Below are 20989 nucleotides of genomic sequence, written 5' to 3'. Positions count from 1 at the left end.
AAGAAAAGAAAAAAGAAAAGGAAAAAAAAAAAGAAGAGAAGAAATCTCACCTTCCGTATTCAACTATAGAGTGCGTGCGATAAACGACAAGTGCTTTCCGAGGCGTTTATACACTCTGAGTAAGGTCGCCACGGTAAATCCGGCCCAATGGATATTTCGAATACCAAGCGTTCTGTCGAACGGAAGGAAACCGTCGTCGAGACTCGGTTGGAATTTCGCGACGAAATACGAGCCGCTTTCATAATTCGCATTCCCGGTTAAATACCGACCGATGCCATTCCCTTGGACGACGACGACGACTACGGTGTAACAATTACGAGAAACTTGCACGTGATTCGCCACCGCAAACCTTACGTATATGTACACCAACACATTTATATATATATATACATATATATGTGTATATATTTCAATAATTCTCAGTAATTATATAGTCGAATATAACTTCCTCGATTTCGAATATAATTTCTAAATGGCAAAAAGTGCTGCGAAATCTCTAAGTAAAAGGACGATCAAATTATATCTAACTACTATGATTTATCTGCATCAAGGATAACGAAAGAGAAAGATAGGAAGGAAAGAGTGAGAAAGATAGAGAAAGAGAGAGAGAAAGCAAGAGCAGGAGCTACAGAGCCACAGGCGCCGATCCGATAGTGTGTCGACGATAATCGGTGCGGGCGTGTAACAGGCGGCGTGGCTCGCGCGCCACGTCCACGCGTCCAGCATGAACACATACACATGCTTATGTATACATACATACATACATACATACACACACACACACACACACACACACACATATATATATATATATATACATGTATAGACAGAAGTACACGGAGGAACGCATACAACGAACGGAAGCATCTAAGATCCTATCGTCGAATGGTAGGAGCGCGCGATATGACCGCTGCCTATTGCTACTCGTTTTACCGAGGGGCTTAGAGGAGACCTTCTCGATTATCGTTTTACCATTCGAGAAGGGATTTATCTCGATCGGTCGAAACACGATGCCGGCAATGCGGCCAACCTTTTGATAACGATAAACTAATGCCAAACTTTATACCAACGCTTTTATATTTGTAAACTTATAAGAATATATCTGCAAGTCGACATAATGGGGTCGATACAACGTTTTTACAATGACAATGATGATGATGATGATGATGATGATGATGATGATGATAATAATAATAATAATAATAATATGTTGTTGTCCGAGAAGTTGTGCGATTCCTCTTCCGCTTTAACATTATCATTGCCCTGTAAATGACCTACGTTGTGTTGTCCTACTCTTCCTGTCTTCTCTTCCTTTGGACCGTGTGGGTGTATAATGACAGAGCGTTGTACTATGAACGATTAACTTCTATCTCTAGGGCTTTTCTTTATGTTTTCTATTTGTTTTGAAGAGAGAAAGAGAGAGAGAGAGAGAATAGAATAGAATTGTAGACAGGAATAATTTATTGAAAAATTTTATTCCATTATTTTCACATAGTATAACCTTTAACGATACTTGTTTGATCAGATGAAATAAAACGCATAATTATTCCGATAAAAGTGATTGAAGATAGTAAATTATTGAAAGGTATCGAAGATGACATTTATTTATCTTTGTAATCAAAAATGTGACTTTAAAAAAATGACTAGATTATAATGTTAGAAGAAAAAAGAAAGAAAAAGAAGGAAAGAAGGAAAAGAAAAAAATATTTCGTTGGGAAATCCTCTTCAATCCTTCGTTATCTTGAATGATCTTGTAGAAGACTAGCATCGAGCTGCGTCATATTCTCTTTGAAAGACAAAAAGATTACGCCGGACCGTTAATACGGTTACGCGTTATCTAGATTGCAACAACTAGCTTCGGCTTCCGTCGGTCGAGAAACGGAATGAGTAATTAATCAAAGACAATCAAACTCTGGGAGCCTCGACTTTATCCGACTCCCAACGAATATAACACTCTTATTCGTCCTGTTTATACTCCCCGTTGTGAAATCCGAAAGAAAAATTAAATAAATAGATATGGATCATTATGAAAAATCATTCAAATGATTTCATGAGATAATTATAAAGACTTTCGAAAATTCATTCAAATTAATTTTGTAATCAAACAAAAAGAGAGAGAGAGAGAGAGAGAGAGAAAACAACTTAATGGATTTTTTTTTTATACTCATACACGATTAGAGATGAATAATAAAAAAAAAACACAGAAACAAAAAATGAAATAAAAGAAAGAATAACGAGCTAAAGAGCATTAACACGTAACAAATTTTGAGCATAAATACGAAGCTCTTAAGAAAATAATTCGAACAAACTAATCCTCAGGATCTTAATTACATCTACGATTTATAAACTCGATTTATTCGTCGGACTTTTCTAAAAGAGACGTGAAACGCGTCTGTTAAATTCTTTAGCGTAGAACGGACCCGTTAAATCCAAAGAAAGATTTTAATTTCGTTAATACGTGGAGTTTTAATCGTGACACCAAAAGAAGTAGTAGAAGTAGAAGTAAAAGAAGAAGAAGACCCATTTATCATATCTGGTCCTCGTAGACGTCTAGAAAGCTCTTAATTATGACTATTTCGTACCCGAATCGATCTCAACTTTCACGAGTTACTTTAAAAAAAGAACTTCTGAATTCGGTTAGAGTCGGTTTACTTTTCAAGAGGAATTTTATATATATATATATATATATATATATATATATATATATGTATAAGTATATATATTATATAGAAAGCTTATCCGGTCGATCATATCGAAAGGAGGCCAGATCGATTTATCTTCGGCGATATGTAAAGCGAAGATCAAAGTTCCTGTAGATCGTAGGAAGAGCTTTGAAAGAGAGACTCTAAGCTGATTCACCAATGTACATATGTATAGATATATGTAGGTACATAAATATATATATATATATACATGCATATATACATACAACCTATATGGTATTCACGTACGATCGGAATTTTCCGATAGCCACCATGCTGCGATTTATAGACGTTCAGGGAAACGGACTTGAGCCGTTATAAACGGCCGCTTAGACGACGTTCGAAACGATGCTGAAGGTGGAGGAGAAAAAGAATGAGGAGGAGGAGGAGGCGGGGTTAGAATCGGCCAGTCGATGTTTAAAGTCGAGTTTAATATCTGCTTGTATTATATCGCCGCGGGAGATCGCTAGAAGCATTTGCAGGGAAAACAATAGGACGTCGATAGAGAACGGAGGGTGCATCTCGTCCTCGTCGTCCTCCTCGTCGTCGTCGTCGTCGTCGTCGATTCGATTCGATTCGATTCGATTCGATTCGATTCAATTCGACTCGATTCGATTCGACTCCAAACGTCTTCTCTCGTGTCGAGGTCGAGCTTAGACGAGATCGAGCTAAGCTTCGTGCCACCGTACCGTTACTAAAAGTACATAATATATATCCCTTTGTATCATCGTCTTCTTCGACCCTTCTTACTTCATTTTCATCTTCATCATCATCATCATCCTAAATAGAATAAAAATCTTTCGTGGAAATTATTTCACAACAAATCGATTAGTTTTTCCAAATAAGTATTTTCTCGACACACACACACACACACTCACACACAGATATATATATATATACCTATATTTCATCAACGAATTCATATTAAAAATGCCCGGGAGGAAAAGACCATAAGCCATCGAATTCCATTTTGCATGGATCCCTGTAGATCATTAATCCACAAATGGATATGAATTGCGGTAGCTACTTCGAACGAGACTCTTTTCTCTTTCTATCTCTCTTACTCTTTCTCTCTCTTTATCTCTCTCCCTCTCCCTCTTTCTCTCTGTCTGAAGAGAAAAAAACTTGGGAGTAATAAAAATGAGGCGTGGTTCGTGTTCACGACGGCCGATTTCGCGGTTTAAATTATTAAATGTACCGTACTGCGTTCGCTCGATCTCCTCTCTGGAGGAGCCACTTTTTTATTCGTTCCACGTCTCGCGCTATTTTATCGGCACGACCATGCTTCTTTCGAGTGATATCAGATGCTGCGTTTTTTTCTTTCTTTCTTTCTTTCTTTCTTTCTTTCATTCTTTCCTTGCTTTTTTTTCTTTTTTTTCTCTTTTCTTTCGTCCTCTTCATCTTCTTTTTCTTCTTCTTTTCGAACTTCGCATTGCCTCGAGCCATTCGAACGGAGGCCTCTCGTTTTATGGCCATTTTAAAGAGACGACAAAAAAATAAGAGCGTTCTCTTATGCGCATTAGGCCAGACGGAGAAAGAGAGAGAGAGAGAAAGAGAGAGAGAGAGAGAGAGAGAGAAAGAGAGACTTCTGTAAGTACTTACTTACTTATTTGCGAATCCATCAATCGTTTAAACTCATTTTAGTGAGATTATTTTACCTTGATGCGTTTTTTTCGCTTTCTTTTTCTACCTACGTAACTGAGAATAGTCCGAGGTATGTATTATCGTAAAAAAAAAAAAGAAAAGGAATAAAAAAGAAAAGAAAAAAAAGTTCTTCAAACCCATTACGATGAAATCTATAAAAGTACGATACAATTGAACATTTTTTATTTAAATTTAACCTAAGGATTATCCTTACGTACGCCATTTAGAGTGGCACATAATCGATCGTTAAACCATAATCCAAGAAAATATAAGAAGGACAGAGTATTCTCGTGACGTTCGTATATGCAAGTTGGCAGTTAGGATTCTGACTGTATCGATCGTTTCGACGACGTTTAAAGAGAATCTCCTAAATGGCATGAAGCAACGAGAGTTAATTTTTTCTACACCTCGAATGGAAAATCCCGTAGAGGAGATTAAAAAGCTTTGAAAATAGAAGGTGAAGATATCTTTAAGGTATGCACGAACATTCTCTGCTCCCTTTCAGTTCGTAGAGGTGAAGGTAACCAACGCTAGTATCCTCAGAAAGAGAGAGAGAGAGAGAGAGAGAGTCCATCTCTATGAAATATTTTCCATAGAATGGACGTTAAAATGAGAAGGAAAAGAGAAAAAGAGAGTGAAAGAAGGATTGAGGAGAGTGATGGGGCGGGGTGGGGGTTGGTTGGTTGGTTGAGTAAGAAAAAAAATTTAACATAATTAACCCATAAAGCAAAGCAATCGACGTGGATCTCTATGGTTTAACCATAACCGAGAATCGAAGGTTGGGTTCGAAGCACGTTCGAGGCGCGGTATTCCTCTAATACAACCGCAGATACATATGACGCGTGTGTGGATACGTTGGTAAGTATTCGCCACGAATAAGCAGGCGAAGCAATAACCAGCAATAAGGAGTTTCGATCGTTACTCGATTCGAGTCTATCAAACTCCTCGCACGTGGAATTTCGAGAAGCGATGCTTTCCTTCTTGGTAAGAAACGATCGATAACCGTGGATCGTAGATCATCTTGCTTGCCATTTTCAATAGGCTTTAAAGCGATTGGGGTTTTTCAAGAGCGAGTTTCAAGAGCGGTCTTAAACTCACCGGTTGAAGAGACGTAAAGAGATGCTGGCGGTGGTGTAGGCGTTGTCGATGGTGAAGGTACTCTTCTTGCAGCGGCACTAATTATCACCGCTGGATTATACCGAGGCACCTGCAACACCACGGGAGTTTTCACGGACAGGTCCACTGGTTCCAGCTGCACCGGCGGTCCCGCCGCCTGAAATTAAAATTAGTATGGATTAACGATAAAGCGTCACAACTTTGTCAAATCAAAAAAAAAAAGAAAAAAAAAAAAAGAAGAAACAAAAAGAAGAAGAAGATTAAAGTACGAGATGATTATAATTCGATCAGGTAATATTCAAAAATATTATACTTATATCGTTTCGATAATAAATCATCTTTCTAATAATTTCTTTCTATCGATTTATTACAACATCGTAGATCATTATCACATCCTAGAAAATATCGAATAATTTTATTTTCTATACCGTATCCATCAATTCACTAATCTCATAGAGATTTTTAACAATGATTCGATAAATATGTTCGATGGTCTTATGAAAAATCAGAAAACGGATACTCTCATAAATTTATCCATGGTAATATTTCAATCGGGTTGCGTATATATCGCGGATCTGAGTGAAACTGAACCCCTAAAACCTTTCAAAGGAGCGACCACGGTAAATCGATAGTTGATCGAAGGTTTTACCTTCGTTACCCGGTCTATCTCTATCGTGGAACCGTGAGCTCTCTCCTCCGATCCTTGGTAGCACGAGCAAAGTGCTTTCGCGCAATTAGCATAACTAGCGTCGGAATTGACGTGGACTAATCACGACCAGTTCCCACGAGGTTCAGACTGAGTCCTGCCTTTGCCCATTGCCTATACCCTTCCCTATCCTACCTTCCCCCCTTTTCCTTCGATGTACCATGGATCGCCTAATGACCGATCGAATTAATAGTCAATGACTAAGAGCGCGATGGAACCAATTTTCATCGCGTTCTTCTCTATCCTATTCTATTTACTACTCTCTATCCTCTCTCTCTCTCTCCCTCTCTCATCTCGACTACGAATTATTTTCTTATTATACTATGATCATCGATGATAATAATAATAATAATAATGATAATATATAAGGAGTAATATGTAATATATTATAAAGATATATGCTGAAAATGTGTATAGACATAAAATAATTTATTTATTTAATTGATTTATAAATAATCATCATTAACGATTAACATTTGTGTGTGTGTGTTTATAAATCAATCCAATGTAAAAGAAATTTGATTTGGTAAATTGTGAAAGAAAACAAAGTTTCATGCGAGGACATAATGTTTAAAATTCAAGACAGAAGGTGACGTGAAATCATGGCAGTATCGGATTTACAAAACGCTCGGGGACGAGAAGATCGGATTTACGGAGGCTGCCTTCGAGCGCGATTGTTCCGAAGTAATGCCTTGACGAAACGTGGGAATGCCGCGGTCATATCGACGGCGAAAAGCTCGCGTTCTGTCCCTGCAATATACATGTCATAGAACGAAACGAATGGCTCTTGTCGCGAAACACGATACGAAGCTAATAATGTAACTTCGAACGATCGTATATGCGTACAACGGTTAACGATTAACGAACAATAAGATCCATGTATGTATGTATGTATGTATGTATTTAGAACGTTACTTTCTCATTTATTTCAAATGTATCCTTTCGAAATCGATTATATTACGTAGGAATTTCAAATTAAATTAAACAATTGTTACCTGTCTTCTCGTTCAAACTTGAATCGTTTATCGAATGTTCCAACTGTATTATAATATCATATAATCGAATCGAATGATTTTCTAAAAAATTATAATTTTTCCTTTTTTTTTAACGAATGAAAAATATATAAAATCGATGTTACGATAGACGTGTCAAATTTCGAAATGAATGAAAAAGAAAAGAATATGAGATTCTTCGGAAGAAAAAAGAAAGAAAGAAAGAAAGAAAGAAAGAAAGAAAGAAAGAAAGAAAGAAAGAAAGAAAAAAGTAAAGGAATCTCGAGATATTGCGGAGAAGGAGAATGACATCGCGGTCCGAATCACAGATGAGATCCGTTGTTCGTGTCGGCGAGGTCATAGCTAAGCCGGTATGCCTTCGTTGCAAATCAATTCCGAAAAAGAGACATTCGGCACGCGAGACACGCCCACGGCTACGTTCTCGTTTCTAGAAAGTAACCAAGTACATACAAGCTCGACAGCGAATTTCTTATTCATGAACGTCGCGGAATGAGTAACGAGAGGCTTCTCGTATTTTCGTTTAGACGTCATATGAATTAATGATTCGACTCGCGTAACTCGCTTTTCGTTTGCAAAAGTCGGATCGATGACAATTCTAATCGAATCTAATGCCTAGAAGATATCTCGAGAGATGACGTTCCTATATATCTACTCGATATATTTGAGGACCTTTCTTTGAGAAACTGGAGGGGAGAGGACTTCTTTTCCTTTTTTTTCTTTTCACTTCTTTTTTCTTTTTCTTTTTTTTTTCTGACTTCTTCGAATATACACTCGACAGAGCCGGGGATCAACGATTCAACCATGCGAGGCGATTAATATTTAGCGAGAAGGAAAGGGGAAGCGCGTTTCGATGTATAAAATCAAGCAACGTATTAAATCCGTGATGACTAATGAAAGAACGGATAAACTGTTCTTAATGGTTCCAGGCTACGTTGTTGCGTGTTGACGTGCTCACGCACATTACGTACGTTCTCACAGTAGCGAGTCGTAATGAGAATGTAACGTTCATCAATCATTCGTTGTTAGGCAATCTCCAATTGGACGAGTCCTGTTAGAATTAATTTAATTACCCCGACTGTTTTAACGTACCTACCTAAATATATACATTTACCAATATTACACGAATCCATTATTGTCCATATACATATATGTATTTATATTTCAATACAAATATTTAATCATGACAAAGAGGTGGAATAATATTTAATTATGATCCTACATAACGTTTCTACCAGCTATTGATAATTTATGTTCAAACCGTTATCAGGTCAACGCCCTTTTACCGACATCGTCTACGTACTGGGAATGTTCGATAGGCCGATAGATACGCGTATATCTCGGAACGTTCGTACTTTCCGCGCTAGAGTTAATTAGGTTTATTAAATTGCTAATAACGCTTTACATCATATATGATGTTATATACGAAGATGGATAGAGAGAAGGGACGTAGAAACGAAAAGGGAAAAGCGATTGCATCATTAATGACGTGTAATCAATTTAATATATGCGTGTCCTTTTAATTTTCTACGCAAAATGAAACTTTAAAGAAATTAATTGCCTCGATATCTTTGAATGTTATTAATTAGAAAGTCAGATCTATAATATTTTTCGAAATTGTGGGCATAATAGTCAATATCTTCTATGTATGTGTGTGTGTGTGTGTGTGTTTCAAAATCAAACGGAATTATAATTATGTGATATTTTTTAAAATAGAAAAGAAAAGAAAAAGAAAAAACAAAAAACAAAAAAAAAAGAAAAAGATATGCGCGAAGAAATTATCGATCAGATCGAAATAAGCTAACGAGTTATAAATCGTCACGGACAAACTAATTTACTAATTCCAAAATTGCTCTATAAACACCTTATACTCGAGAGTAATGTCTACATCGACGCTTAACTATGATCCCGGATGATGCGCAAGATCCATAGCCGAGCGAAGTTACATAGAAGCGTACAGAAAACGTCGTTTCTAAGGATAATAAAAAGAAACCGTATATAATATATAATAGACCTATCTCGGTAATAACTCGTAGTTATCTTCGGTTACGGTAGATCTTGCCGATAATTTCAAAGACAGTCGGTATATATGTATGTATGTACGTCAAATATATGTATGTGTGTATATATATTATATATATATAATGTAAAAGACACGCTGTAAAATTCTCGACAGTTGTGATATCATAAGAGAGAAAGAAAAGGGTTGTTAATCGTGGCGCCTCCTTTTCCTTCAGACGTCTAATAAAAAGTTAAGAGTTCAAGAAGGAGATAGAGATATAGAGTATATGTACGTAAACGTAATCACAATACGTTTTGCAATAAACGAATTGACGAAGTTAAAAGCTATCCAATTAAAAACGTCATTTCTTATTTTAAATAATATATTTTTGCCGAAGTATTGCGCCATCTTTCTTCTCGGCACGCTCCCTCTCTCATCCCCTTCGTCACCATACCCTACCTTCCAATACAATCGAGAGCTTCAATGTTTTTACAATTGTAATTATCTCGGAATATATATTAAAATTTAATGCCATATTCTTTCGCTTAAATATGTTTTTCTTAAGTAACATAGACTTCTACTTTCTATTCATTTTTAATTCAATCTGTCGAACGATTAATAATTAACGAAAGTATTCGTTCGATCAAGGATCGAACTGTTTAGTTTTGGTTGGTTTTGGTTAGTTGTTTGATTGGTTGCTTGATAGATTGATTGATTGATCTTTATTAGCTTATTTAGCTATTTGTAGCATACAGTTTGATTTTAGTTGATATTGTATTAAGGATTTTTCTTACATTTCTATTATTTGGAGGAAAAAGAAATAATCATAATCATTCGAGGGAGATCGATGTATCACGGAAAAGAGTGTATTTTCTCTTTTCATTCGATTCGAACGAACTTTTCATGAGAGATCGCGTGTAACAACGTCGAAACGTCCAAGCAAAAATAACAGCCAGAAAATATCAACGTCCGACGACTCAATTCGAGCAGCAAAGAGAGTTTTATGACGTCGATTATTCGCTTCTTTATTTGGCTTGCCGTTGAGCGGTCAAATAAACGACGGTGCTCGTTAGCCATTCGGAATGGAAAAAAAAAGTCGAACAGAGAAAGAGAAAGAGAGAGGGAGAGAAAGATAGAATGAGTGAGAGAGACATGAAGAAGAGCTAATTCGAAGAGTCTCGTGTCATAATTGGAACGACGTTGATCAAAGTTTTCATTAAACTTGAGTGGGTACGGCTTGATTTTCTTCTTTACTGATTAAAGATCTTTCTTGTCAATTGAATAATTTCATTTTCCCTGGACGACTATCTCTCTCTCTCTCTCTCTCTCTCTCTCTCTCACTCTCGTCAATTCGATATTCAATTAATAAAATATAAAAGAAAAACGTATCTTATTTTATTACTTATATACCACGTTTCGCAATTTTATCATTGAAAAAGTTCTTTGTCAATTGTCTTTCATCATGAGAGATGCCAATTTGAGGTGAATCATCTATAAAGAAGAATAAAAGGATAAATAATTGAAAATAAAAGTAACAATAAAAAGCCTTCGTTAAATGTTACGTCTTTTTATACGTGTCTCTAAAATTTTTCTTATATGTATCTTTAATATTTTTAATCACTATACATATATGTTTTGATACATAATATCTGAAAATGGAGTAATAGCATGAAAAACTTTTCTCGAACGACCCCATCCTCTCATACAGAATACCATACAAGTTTATTATCTTCAAATTATTATTATTATTATTATTATTATATAAAGAAGAAGAAGAAGAAGAAGAAGAAAAGAATGAGAGGAAAAAATCAAATAAAAAGAAAGAAAAGTAATTCCTATAGATCCTTAGAGATGATATATTTTTTTCTTTATTCTTTATCAATTATTTCGAAAGATAGTTAGTTACCGACAACAACAACAATAACATCAACAACAACAACAACAGCATCTTTCCATTCGCCGGAACGTTTAAAGATGTCATTGATTAAACGAGCAGGAAGCAGCAAACGGAATATTTCTGCGCTCGATTCTCTCTCTCTCTCTCTCTCTCTCTCTTTCTCTCTCACCCACACGCGCATCGCGTACGCGTCTCTTCTCAGTCTTGGAGGCCTCGCCTCCGTGTGGGCAACGCATTTATGAAGCGCGAATGTATGAATAGGCATGGCCCCTGGTCCCGACGAGAGATCGGCGCAATGGGCGTGGAAGTAAAAGAGAGAAAAATAAAGAGAAAGAGAGAGAAAGAGAGAAGGAAAGAACCCTTTTATACAGCGCGTTGTTGCTTCGTGGCATACCAGATCCATCCAAGAGAAGAGAAGAATGAAAAGGATAGACGCCTATCAAAGTCACTCGGGCTCAAAGCCTGCATTATACCTTCGAAAGTCGGGATTCAATTGTGCATAGATTATTAATTGATCTATGAGATGCCTTACGAGGAAGAGCGACATGCCCCCATGTGAAAAACTTATTCTATTTCTTCTAAATCCTTTAACTACAAACTAACGCTTTAAAGTCGTTAAATTGCCATTTGATATTCGAAGGATAAAAACCGTACCATCGTCTCTCCTCTCCAGACAATCTTTCACATTTTTTTCTTTTTTCATTTTTTCTTTTTTCCCCTTTTTTGTTTTTTTTCTCTCTTTTTCCCTCTCTCTCTCTCTCTCTCTCTCTCTCTCTCTCTCTCTCTCTTTTCTTTTTAATTGATAAAAAAATGACGCGGATATTTCTATACTTATAGACTAGTGCCTGTATGAGACAGAACTTGCAATTTTCGATTTTTCTTTTTTATAATATAATGATCTCTATTTGTCAGAGACAAATTCTTTTTATATTTTTAATCTATAATTAATTGTTTAATAATTTATATGCCGGAGACGTGCCGGTTTAAAATAAAATCGTGCGATTCGATCAGGGTAATGGTCTATTTTCGTTCAGATACTTTTTTTTTCCTTTTTTTTTCTTTTATTCATTTATTTATTTATTTATTTATTTATTTATTTTTTTTTTAATGCACACACTTTTGAACTAAGGACGAAGATCTATATTTTATCTGCACGATTGATAAAAGGAATGACGGGATATTCATGCATGATGATCGGTTTCTCCACAAGTTGACTTAGTCAATCAATAAATCACGAGTTTATCGGAAATCTATCAGGCGAATTTTCTATCCGTTCTCTCTCTCTCTCTCTCTCTCTCTCTCTCTCTCTCTCTCTATCTATCTATCTATCTATCTTTTTATCTCTCTTTCTCCCTCTCTCTTTCTCTATCTTCCACAACATTCAGGAAGCGACGAAGACGACTACGATGAGGAGGAGAAGAACATCGAAGAGGCTCGTTTCGAAATATCAAAGACGACGCAATCGATTGACGCATTATCTCTCACGGGAATACGATGATTAAACGAGTCTTGCGATATACTACGATGTCCTTCTCCTTCCTTGTCTATTTCTGTCTTCCTTTCCTTTCTTTTTTTTTTGCTTTTTTTTCTCCTTTTTCTTTTTGAATGATAATAAGATGAATGTAACAAGGAAAGTACGATGAAAAGATAGAGATAATCTTAAATCGAAGAAGGGATTGACGTTACTTCTGATTTAATCGAATCATTAAATCGTTCGGTTACATCGATCATTTGAATCTAACCATTTCGCAATGCTGAATTTAATACAAATGATCTGGTAATAAACGAGAGGAGCAGGATGGAGAAAAAATTGACCAAGTTTTAATACTCTTACTCCCATAATAAATCTTAAACCCTAAACGTGAGTGATAAAGATCTGAAATTTTTCTATAACAACCATAAAGTATTATTGTTTGGCAAGCAAAAACAACAACGAACAAAAATTAATTGGCAAATACTTGCCCGTATTTATCCCGTTGGCGTTATTTTTAATAGATTAAATGAAAAGAAAAAAAAAAAAGAAAAGAAAAGTAGAAAACGATCGATACGTATTAGAATGCAATTTGCAATTGATTTAAAATAGCATTATTAAATATTCGAATAGATTTCGATTGGGCGAACGATCAATAAAAAGTATTTACGTAGATAAAATCATCGTCGATCACTTTTAATCTTACAAATAACAAATTCGAGAGAGTAATGACCTCGTTTAATTGTCAAGAACTTCTCTCGAATCAAAGGATGAATTGTCGAGGAAGTTAATCGTAAAAGAAAAGAAAGCACGTTGTATTGATAAAAAGACTTGTAGGATTAAATGACTATTTCATTTTTTACCTAAGACCATTTCTCGAGAAGAGACATACAATAAAAGTTCTCGCTTAGTTTCTCGCTTTATAACATTCGTAATTTATTATAATTACCCTTTCGCGTGACAAATTCACGTCGGACGTACGAATGTAACATGAGTTAAACGAAAAAGAGAAACGTGGAGACTTCAAGAAGTTTCAATTAAAGATAAGTGCAATAAGAATCTTGCGAGATCGATTCGAAGAAACAGAAAAAAATAAGGAAAGAAATAGAAACAGAGAAATAGAAAATGAGAGATAGACAGAGAGAGAGAGAGAGAGAGACAACGGAGAAACTACTACTTACTAGGACCATATCGAAGGTGCGATTAATATCCGGACGAGTAAGTCCTTGATTAATCGCTCCCATGGAAGCTGTGAGAGAAGTCATGCTCGACGTTGAGTTACGATCTAATTATATCGTCCTACAGTACATACTGGAAAACGATACCGCTTTCGAAATGCGATACAAAAGATGTGTATGGAAAACGCATGATCGCTAATTGGTTAGAAACATCAGACTTCCCTATCTTTTTCAATGAAAATAGTATAAATTCTCTCTCTCTCTCTCTCTCTCTCTCTCAATATCTCTTTCTAACCACCTACATATTTCAATATTTTTCTTTAAAAGAATTATCCACGCGAAGTTGCTTCTGACTAGAACCGTGACTGGACGTAGGAAGATCGTAAAACGAAGAAGCACGTGCGCGGAGGAAGTCGCGGCATCTTTCACAGAAAGAAAGAGAGAAAGACAGAGTGAGAGAGAGAGAGAGAGAGAGAGAGAGAGAGAGAAAGAGAAAGAAAGATATACTCGAGGGAGGCCGAGGAGAGTAGAGGAACCTGTTCGATCGAAAGAAAAATGTCGTTTGCGATGGCACCGAAAGAACGGTGACTAAAGAGAGAAAGAGAAAGAAAGAGAGAAAATAATGTACATAGTAAGAGAAGAATCGTGGATTAGAACGAAGTCGTTTACGACGAACGTGGAAGCGCCGCTTTTTTCTATCGATGTTTCGTTCGGTTAGTTCTAGCATCGGAACTAATGGCGGAATATAGATATGGCGCCGATATAAGGTACAGCTGCAACAACGTGGCCGTCTGCGTCGTCGTCCTCGTCGTCGGCCTCGTCGTCGGTCTCGTCGTCGTCGTCGTCGTCGTCGTTGTCGTGACTAAGAAAAGCCGATTAAAACGGCCATGCCGCGCCGTTTTTCACCGTCGGTGTCGAAGCCGACAGAGGAAGGATAGGAATCTCTATAAGGAAGCTAGGCCGTGGCGAACCTCGATGGACAATGAGCGTGTGCCGCACTGGAAATGACGTTTCTAGACGGTGCTTAGAAGGCACTGTACCAATCGCCGCCGCCGCCGCAACAGCAGCAGCCACCGCAATTGCTACGAAAGAGTTACTAGAACGTAAACAAAACTGGCTGATAGGCCATTACATACATACGCGCATTACACACATACAAATAAATAGATAGATAGATAGACAGACAGACAAACATTCTAAGCTTGTTATAATCCTAATTTATTATTATCGTTCATTTCAATAATTTCGAAGAAATTCAATTCAATAGAAAATGATTTGATTCGACAACGAAATGTTGTCCAACGAAATCTCATTGTTACAAATCTAAAACGGAAGATTAAATCCAATTCTATTTTCCTCGATCTAATACAAGATTAAATAAAATTGAATCTTATCGAATCTAACGAAACATTAAATGTAATTGAATTCCCCTATCGTTTCGAGGGGAACGATAGATTGATTGAAAATAAATTATTTTTCGGATCTAACGAAATATTGATCTGAAATACATTTCTTCCCGTTGATCTGTGATGATACATTGGACGAAATTGAAATCCGTTGGAAACCAACTATACGTCGATAATAAGCTTAAATTCTCTTGAATCTGATTAAACGTTAAATGCATTCTCAAATTTAATCAATATTTAGCTCGATAAATTCGATACGATTAGCATCTACAAAATAAAAATTCTTTTACTAAAGAAAGGAAAACGTACGTATACGTATCTGGACACATACGTGGATATATCGAAAGATTCAAGAGTTCCAAAAGAAGAAAGAAGGAAAGAAAAAAAAAAGAAAGAAAGAATTGAATAAAAATAGAAAAGGATGGATCGATCGATTCGTTCGTTTATTCTTCCCTCGCAGGAGTATCTGAGAGAGAAGTATGGTCCGAATAATAGTCTCGGGAGCGGTAGCCACTCCTGATCACGGTAAGAGTGCGCGCGGGCGCGCGATAGAGCTCACTGCTCGTTCGCTTGCTTGCCCAAGAGAGCGTGGCTCAAGGGAACCTGTAATAATTGATTAACCTCGGCGGAGGTTCGCTCGGTGAATGATAATGATATTACACTGGGCGTCGAGCAGTAGGGAGCCGGCAACGGGAGCCGACAACGGGAGCTTCCTGGCTAAGCCATGACTTGCACCGCTTCACCAACGTGAGGATCTCACAATCGGCCAAACCGGAGTGCGGCTTACTACTTATTATACCTCGCGAGAGCGCCTTTGCCTTTGAATTCAAGAAGCTTCTTCTTCTTCGTCGTCTTCTTCTTCTTCTTCTTCGTCTTCTTCTTCTTCTTCTACTCTCTTCTTCTTCTTCTTCTTCTTCTTCTTCTTCTTCTTCTTCTTCTTCTTACTAATGCTGCTGTTGCTGTCGCTGCTGGTTCTACTCTTTCGAAGTAAGCTTCCTTGCTAGCATGGAGTCCTCTTCGTCCTCATCGTCTACTTCTCGAAAGCCACTCGACGAGTGTCAGCCGGTGAAGTAGAAAGAAAGAAAGAAAGAATGAAAGAAAGAGAAGGAACATTGGTGAAGGGATCGTTCTATCTTTCTATCTCTCTCTCTCTCTCTCTCTCTCTCTCTCTCTCTCTCTCTCTCTCTCTCTCCTTACGAGAGATATTACGATTATCCCACAGTGCTTTGTCGTTCGAACGACTCCGTAGCACGTTTAGAGTAGATTGTGCTTAACGATCCGTGATTTAGGAAAATCTGCTGAATAACTCTAGAAAAGTATGTAGGGATATCAACGCTTTTGTAAGTTCTCTATGGTATTCGTAGTAAAGGAGCGTCTATATTCTTTAATCACCCTGGGAAACGAATCGACTGAATTGTCTTCGAGTTGCGAAACAAGAATAAAACTGAACGACAAGTTAGGTGTTAATCGACTTTGATCACGCGATTGCGTGTATCGATTATTTCTCTAACGACTCGACCTACGCTCGCCAAAGAATAATGTCTCTTATAATTTTCGCAATAGCCATTATTATCTCGGATTAATGAAAACCAATCGATCAGCAAAATATATGTATGAAGATACTATACTAGTTTACTACAATAAACATGAAGAAAAAGAAAAAAGAAAAAGAAGCATCATTATCCTTTCTACTTTTTATTTTCGAGGAGTAGTAGTTCACGATGTCAGCGAAGAAAGAGTAGAAGCAATCGTAGCAGGTACGCCAGTACAATTTCTAAATCTCTAAATTATCAACGGACGTTTACTATCGGAAGAAAGGCACTTAATTTGTACGAGGAAGCACTGTTGTATAAAAGGAGAACCGTTTCGTTCGTTTGTTCGTTCGTTCGTTCGTTAAACCGTAGTTGAATCGTTCGTGTGCGTGGCTCATAAATAAAAGAAAGACGATCAATGACGGCGAGAGTCCCTTCCTTCTCTCATCCTTACCCTAAGTCTTCTTATGAGACGATCCTACTCAATTCCCCTCCCACCTCGTCGCACCTTATTTTATAGCTTTACGAGATTCGATTGACGACGGATTCCGGTTTTTCTTTTCTTTTCTTCTTCTTTTTCTTCTATAAAGAAATTACCGCGGGTTATAATTAAATTGAAAAATTCACGCTTACGAACGTATATATTGATAATTAATCGTATTACGCGTTTTATCGTGCGCTCCTCTATCATTACGTATCTCCTTTTCATTTTATTCTTTTATATTATTTTTATTTATACGGACAGACAGATAGGTATATAAAAAATTTATACGTACGATTTTCTATCCTTTCGTCGTAATGAGATTTTTGAGAAGATGCGCGAACGACCGATGATAAATTTCTTCTACTACTTGAAATAATCGTCCGATGAACGTGATGAGATTTCGATGCCATATAAAGCGGTGACTTTTACACGTCGGTAATCATCGACGACGACTCTCTTCTACTCACGGTAGACAAGATCGTTTGGTTGGCAGGTGCTAATGGCTACCTTCGATATACTTATCACGATTTCTCATACATGCGTCTCCAAATTAGGATCCGCCTGTCAAAACAGAATAATTCTTCTTTACATCGAGACGCCGTTTACCGAATATGTCGAACGATACATACATACGTACATACGTACATATATACGTTCCAATCGAATTTGTAAGATATCGTCGAGAGCATGAATCCGTATCGGCGATAAGAAATCACGACAAATTGTTATGCGAAGAAAGGCGTTGTTACAGATCTAATCGCATTAATTTCGATTCGTGGTTCGAAAACTCTGTTTGTTCTTACGAGCTCGAACCTTGGGTGAGAGTCTCCGAGGTACATAGGACTATTTCACATGAGATAGGATCTACGGAAATGCTCAACCCACTCTCTTTCTTTCTCTCTCTCTCTCTCTCTCTCTCCCTCTTTTCTTCTTCTTCTTCTTCTTCTTCTTCTTCTTCTTCTTCTTCTTCTTCTTTCTCTTTCCTAAAGCATCCTTATTCCCGTGGAATCGGTCAGTACGTAAGCCACGCAAACGTATACGTATGGGTTTGTTGCACCAAGTCGGATTCCAGATATGTTCTTTCGTTATCTCATCTAACTTCGAGGTGGTCGATCGTTACGTGATCATTACGGTCAGCAGGTCATTGCCACGATCGCTTAGATCTTCGATGATAACGTGCGATCGGAGGTTCAATTAAAACGAATGCTCCTCTCGGAGATATGCGTCGCTAGAAGGAAAGAGAAAATTACCCTTTCTCGATCTACGACCACCATCGCCACCGCATTCTATCTCGCGTTCATCCATTTTCCAAATCCGCCGTATTTTCATCAAAACACGATTCGAGATAGGACTCGTTAAATTATGAAAACTTTCAAACTATTGTTCTCAATATAATTACTTTCTATACTTTTTTATTCTCGTCGTAATAAAATATGATCGTCGCTTCGCGAGAATATAAAAGAACCTGATACAGTTTTAGGATCGATCGCGGTGTTCTTTGACGTCAGGTAAGAACGATCGATTAATCACTCGAATATACGAAGACTATAATTAAACGCTATCATTCGATTAAACCTATTCGTGGATGCGAATAAGATTCTCAGTTTGTCTGCCCTCAAGAATAGAAAAGCCAAACATCTGTTAGGAGAAAGGAACCTGCAATTATTTTGCTCGATCGATCGATCGATCGATCCTGAAATTGGATGATTGACAGATAGAACACTTGTTTCGCAGATCTCGATGGAATAAAACTTCATTCGTTGATGTTCAATGATTATTATTCTTCGTAAATACATATTCGGCTCAATTTTATCGCTGTTGTTGTTGTTGTTGTTGTTGTTGGTCTTGTTAAGCAACTAGAAACTATTTTATTATATTTCTTTCCATGTCTTTCTTTCTATTTTGACAAGACAAAACTTAAATATTAAATCATTCGGATATCTATGGACAGCTCGAAACATCATCCCGACGAATTCGACGAAACGAATAAGTTCAAAGTAACTTTCGAAGTGATTGTTGTTATTTTTTCTTTCTTTTTTCACGCATTTCATATCTAATAAAAATAATCGAAAACGTTGGTAGCATTATAGAGCTAACGATTTTCTCTCATTTTTCTTTTGCTGCTAGATCATCGATATAATCCAAATGAAGGCTCCACCTGCGAGAGTGACAACGTCGCGCCTTGAGTACGAGAGGGAAGAAGCTTTCCGGTGATTCACCAGCTGTTCGACTAAACAGGACGAGCTCTGCAACGTGTGTTTACGACGCAGGGGGCAGCACTCCGGAGTGCTCGACCGCTCGACGATGGATAATAAATCACGTCCTGGCTGTTTCTCTCCTCGTTCTAGGCCTCTACTCGTTCGCGATTATCGGGATCTATTTTCGAAAAACTAAAGGGACAGAAAATAAAAAAAGAAAAACTTGTATATTATCTTCGACGTAATATCTGAACGTTGTTATAAAAAAAAAAAAAAAAGAAAGAATCTTTTTTCCTTCCATTCTTCTCTCTTTTTCTTCTTTTTTCTGTTTTTTGTCTTTTTTTTTTTCTTTCGACGCAAGATCTACCTACCAAGAAGAATTAGCATAAAAGTTCCTATATCTATTATTTCTAAATGCTGAGAGAATCGGTCAAAGCTAAAGAGACGCTGTCATCGTAGCTCGTCTACTACGGTACTCGAGATGGTACCGAGCGATGCCAGATGGTTGCTATACGAGCAACGGATAAGACGGCTTTACTGACTCGACAGATTTTCTACGAAAAAAAAGAAAAAGAAAAATGAGGAAAAAGAAGACACAAAAAATAGAAAAATAAAACAAAAGGAAAAAGAAAGGAAGGAAGGATGGAAGAAAAATGAAAAGAAGAAGAACGATAAAGAAGAAACAAATATTTAAGAAAAAAACTAAAAAAAAAAAAACGCGGAAAGAAATAAGCAACGTTGGCACCTTACACGGTATCTTCCTCTTCCTCGTAGTAACGAGTATCTACTGACGTACTTGCAGTGGAACAACGAGTCGGGTACATCCGGAAGTACATAAGTAAGTATTGCCTGGAAAGAGAACAAGTGTGTTGACTCATTCCACAGAAATATTTCATCTGTTACGAAGAGAGAGACTATGATTTCGAGGAATCACAAGAGAATCGAACACAAGTCGATTTTGCCGATGTTCGATCGGAATCGATCGGCCATAACGAATACTCGTAATCGATGCTACGTAATCCTTTCACCTAGCTCATGGTGTTCGTCTATAAAATACGATCGGCTATATACAGAACGGAAGAACGATAAATTTCGTCGAGTAAAATTTATTTTCTGAGAGAATACGATCGGAAGAAAGAAGAAAGAGAGAGAGAGAGAGAGAGAGAGAAAGAGAGAGAATAAAAGGGCTTACATATCTTAGACGATAAGCTCAGCAAGTTAATAGCTCTCGCGTTATGACCATCGACTAAATGGAGAATAAAGGCGTGTAATTCGTTGTAACGTTAAACCTTATGCGTTAATTCAGCGTCACCGTGCTAGTATCCGGCCGATAACGAAGGCAAATAAAGCGCGTACAATGGTTAACGTTTGAGCGTGGCTATCTCGGGTTGCCTTTTGTTAGGTCACTCATTGTCGCCTATTTACTTACGGAGGGCTTCGATGTTGCGATCGAATGACGTTGTGATCGTTTCTTTCTGGAGTTGGTCTCTGAACGGAACGGTTTCCGCGGTGGACGGACATTATCAAGAAAGAATGAAAAAAAAAGAAAGAAAGAAATATAGATAGATAGATAGATAGATAGATCTAAAGAATAATAGAGAAAGGATAAAAAGAAAAGATACACCTGTCGATGAAATCGGTGA

The 20989-nt window shown here is 37.2% G+C and overlaps 1 protein-coding gene across 5 annotated transcripts in view; it reads right to left on the bottom strand.

Annotated features, from left to right (window-relative positions):
- Window positions 1-20989, bottom strand: part of LOC118442358 (uncharacterized) — a 249162-nt gene that overhangs the window by 133185 nt on the left and 94988 nt on the right. For all 5 annotated transcript variants that reach the window (XM_085661918.1, XM_035867867.2, XM_035867869.2 and 2 more), the window contains one exon: window positions 5445-5619. In XM_085661918.1, the coding sequence (XP_085518044.1) occupies window positions 5445-5619 (175 nt within the window). The remainder of the gene's footprint in view (window positions 1-5444; window positions 5620-20989) is intronic.

Source organism: Vespa mandarinia, chromosome 16 (assembly GCF_050613455.1).
Source record: "Vespa mandarinia isolate Hongniang chromosome 16, ASM5061345v1, whole genome shotgun sequence".
Lineage (NCBI taxonomy): Eukaryota > Metazoa > Arthropoda > Insecta > Hymenoptera > Vespidae > Vespa > Vespa mandarinia.
Note: the sequence above shows the minus strand (reverse complement) of the source record. Positions and strands in the feature narration are given on the sequence as shown.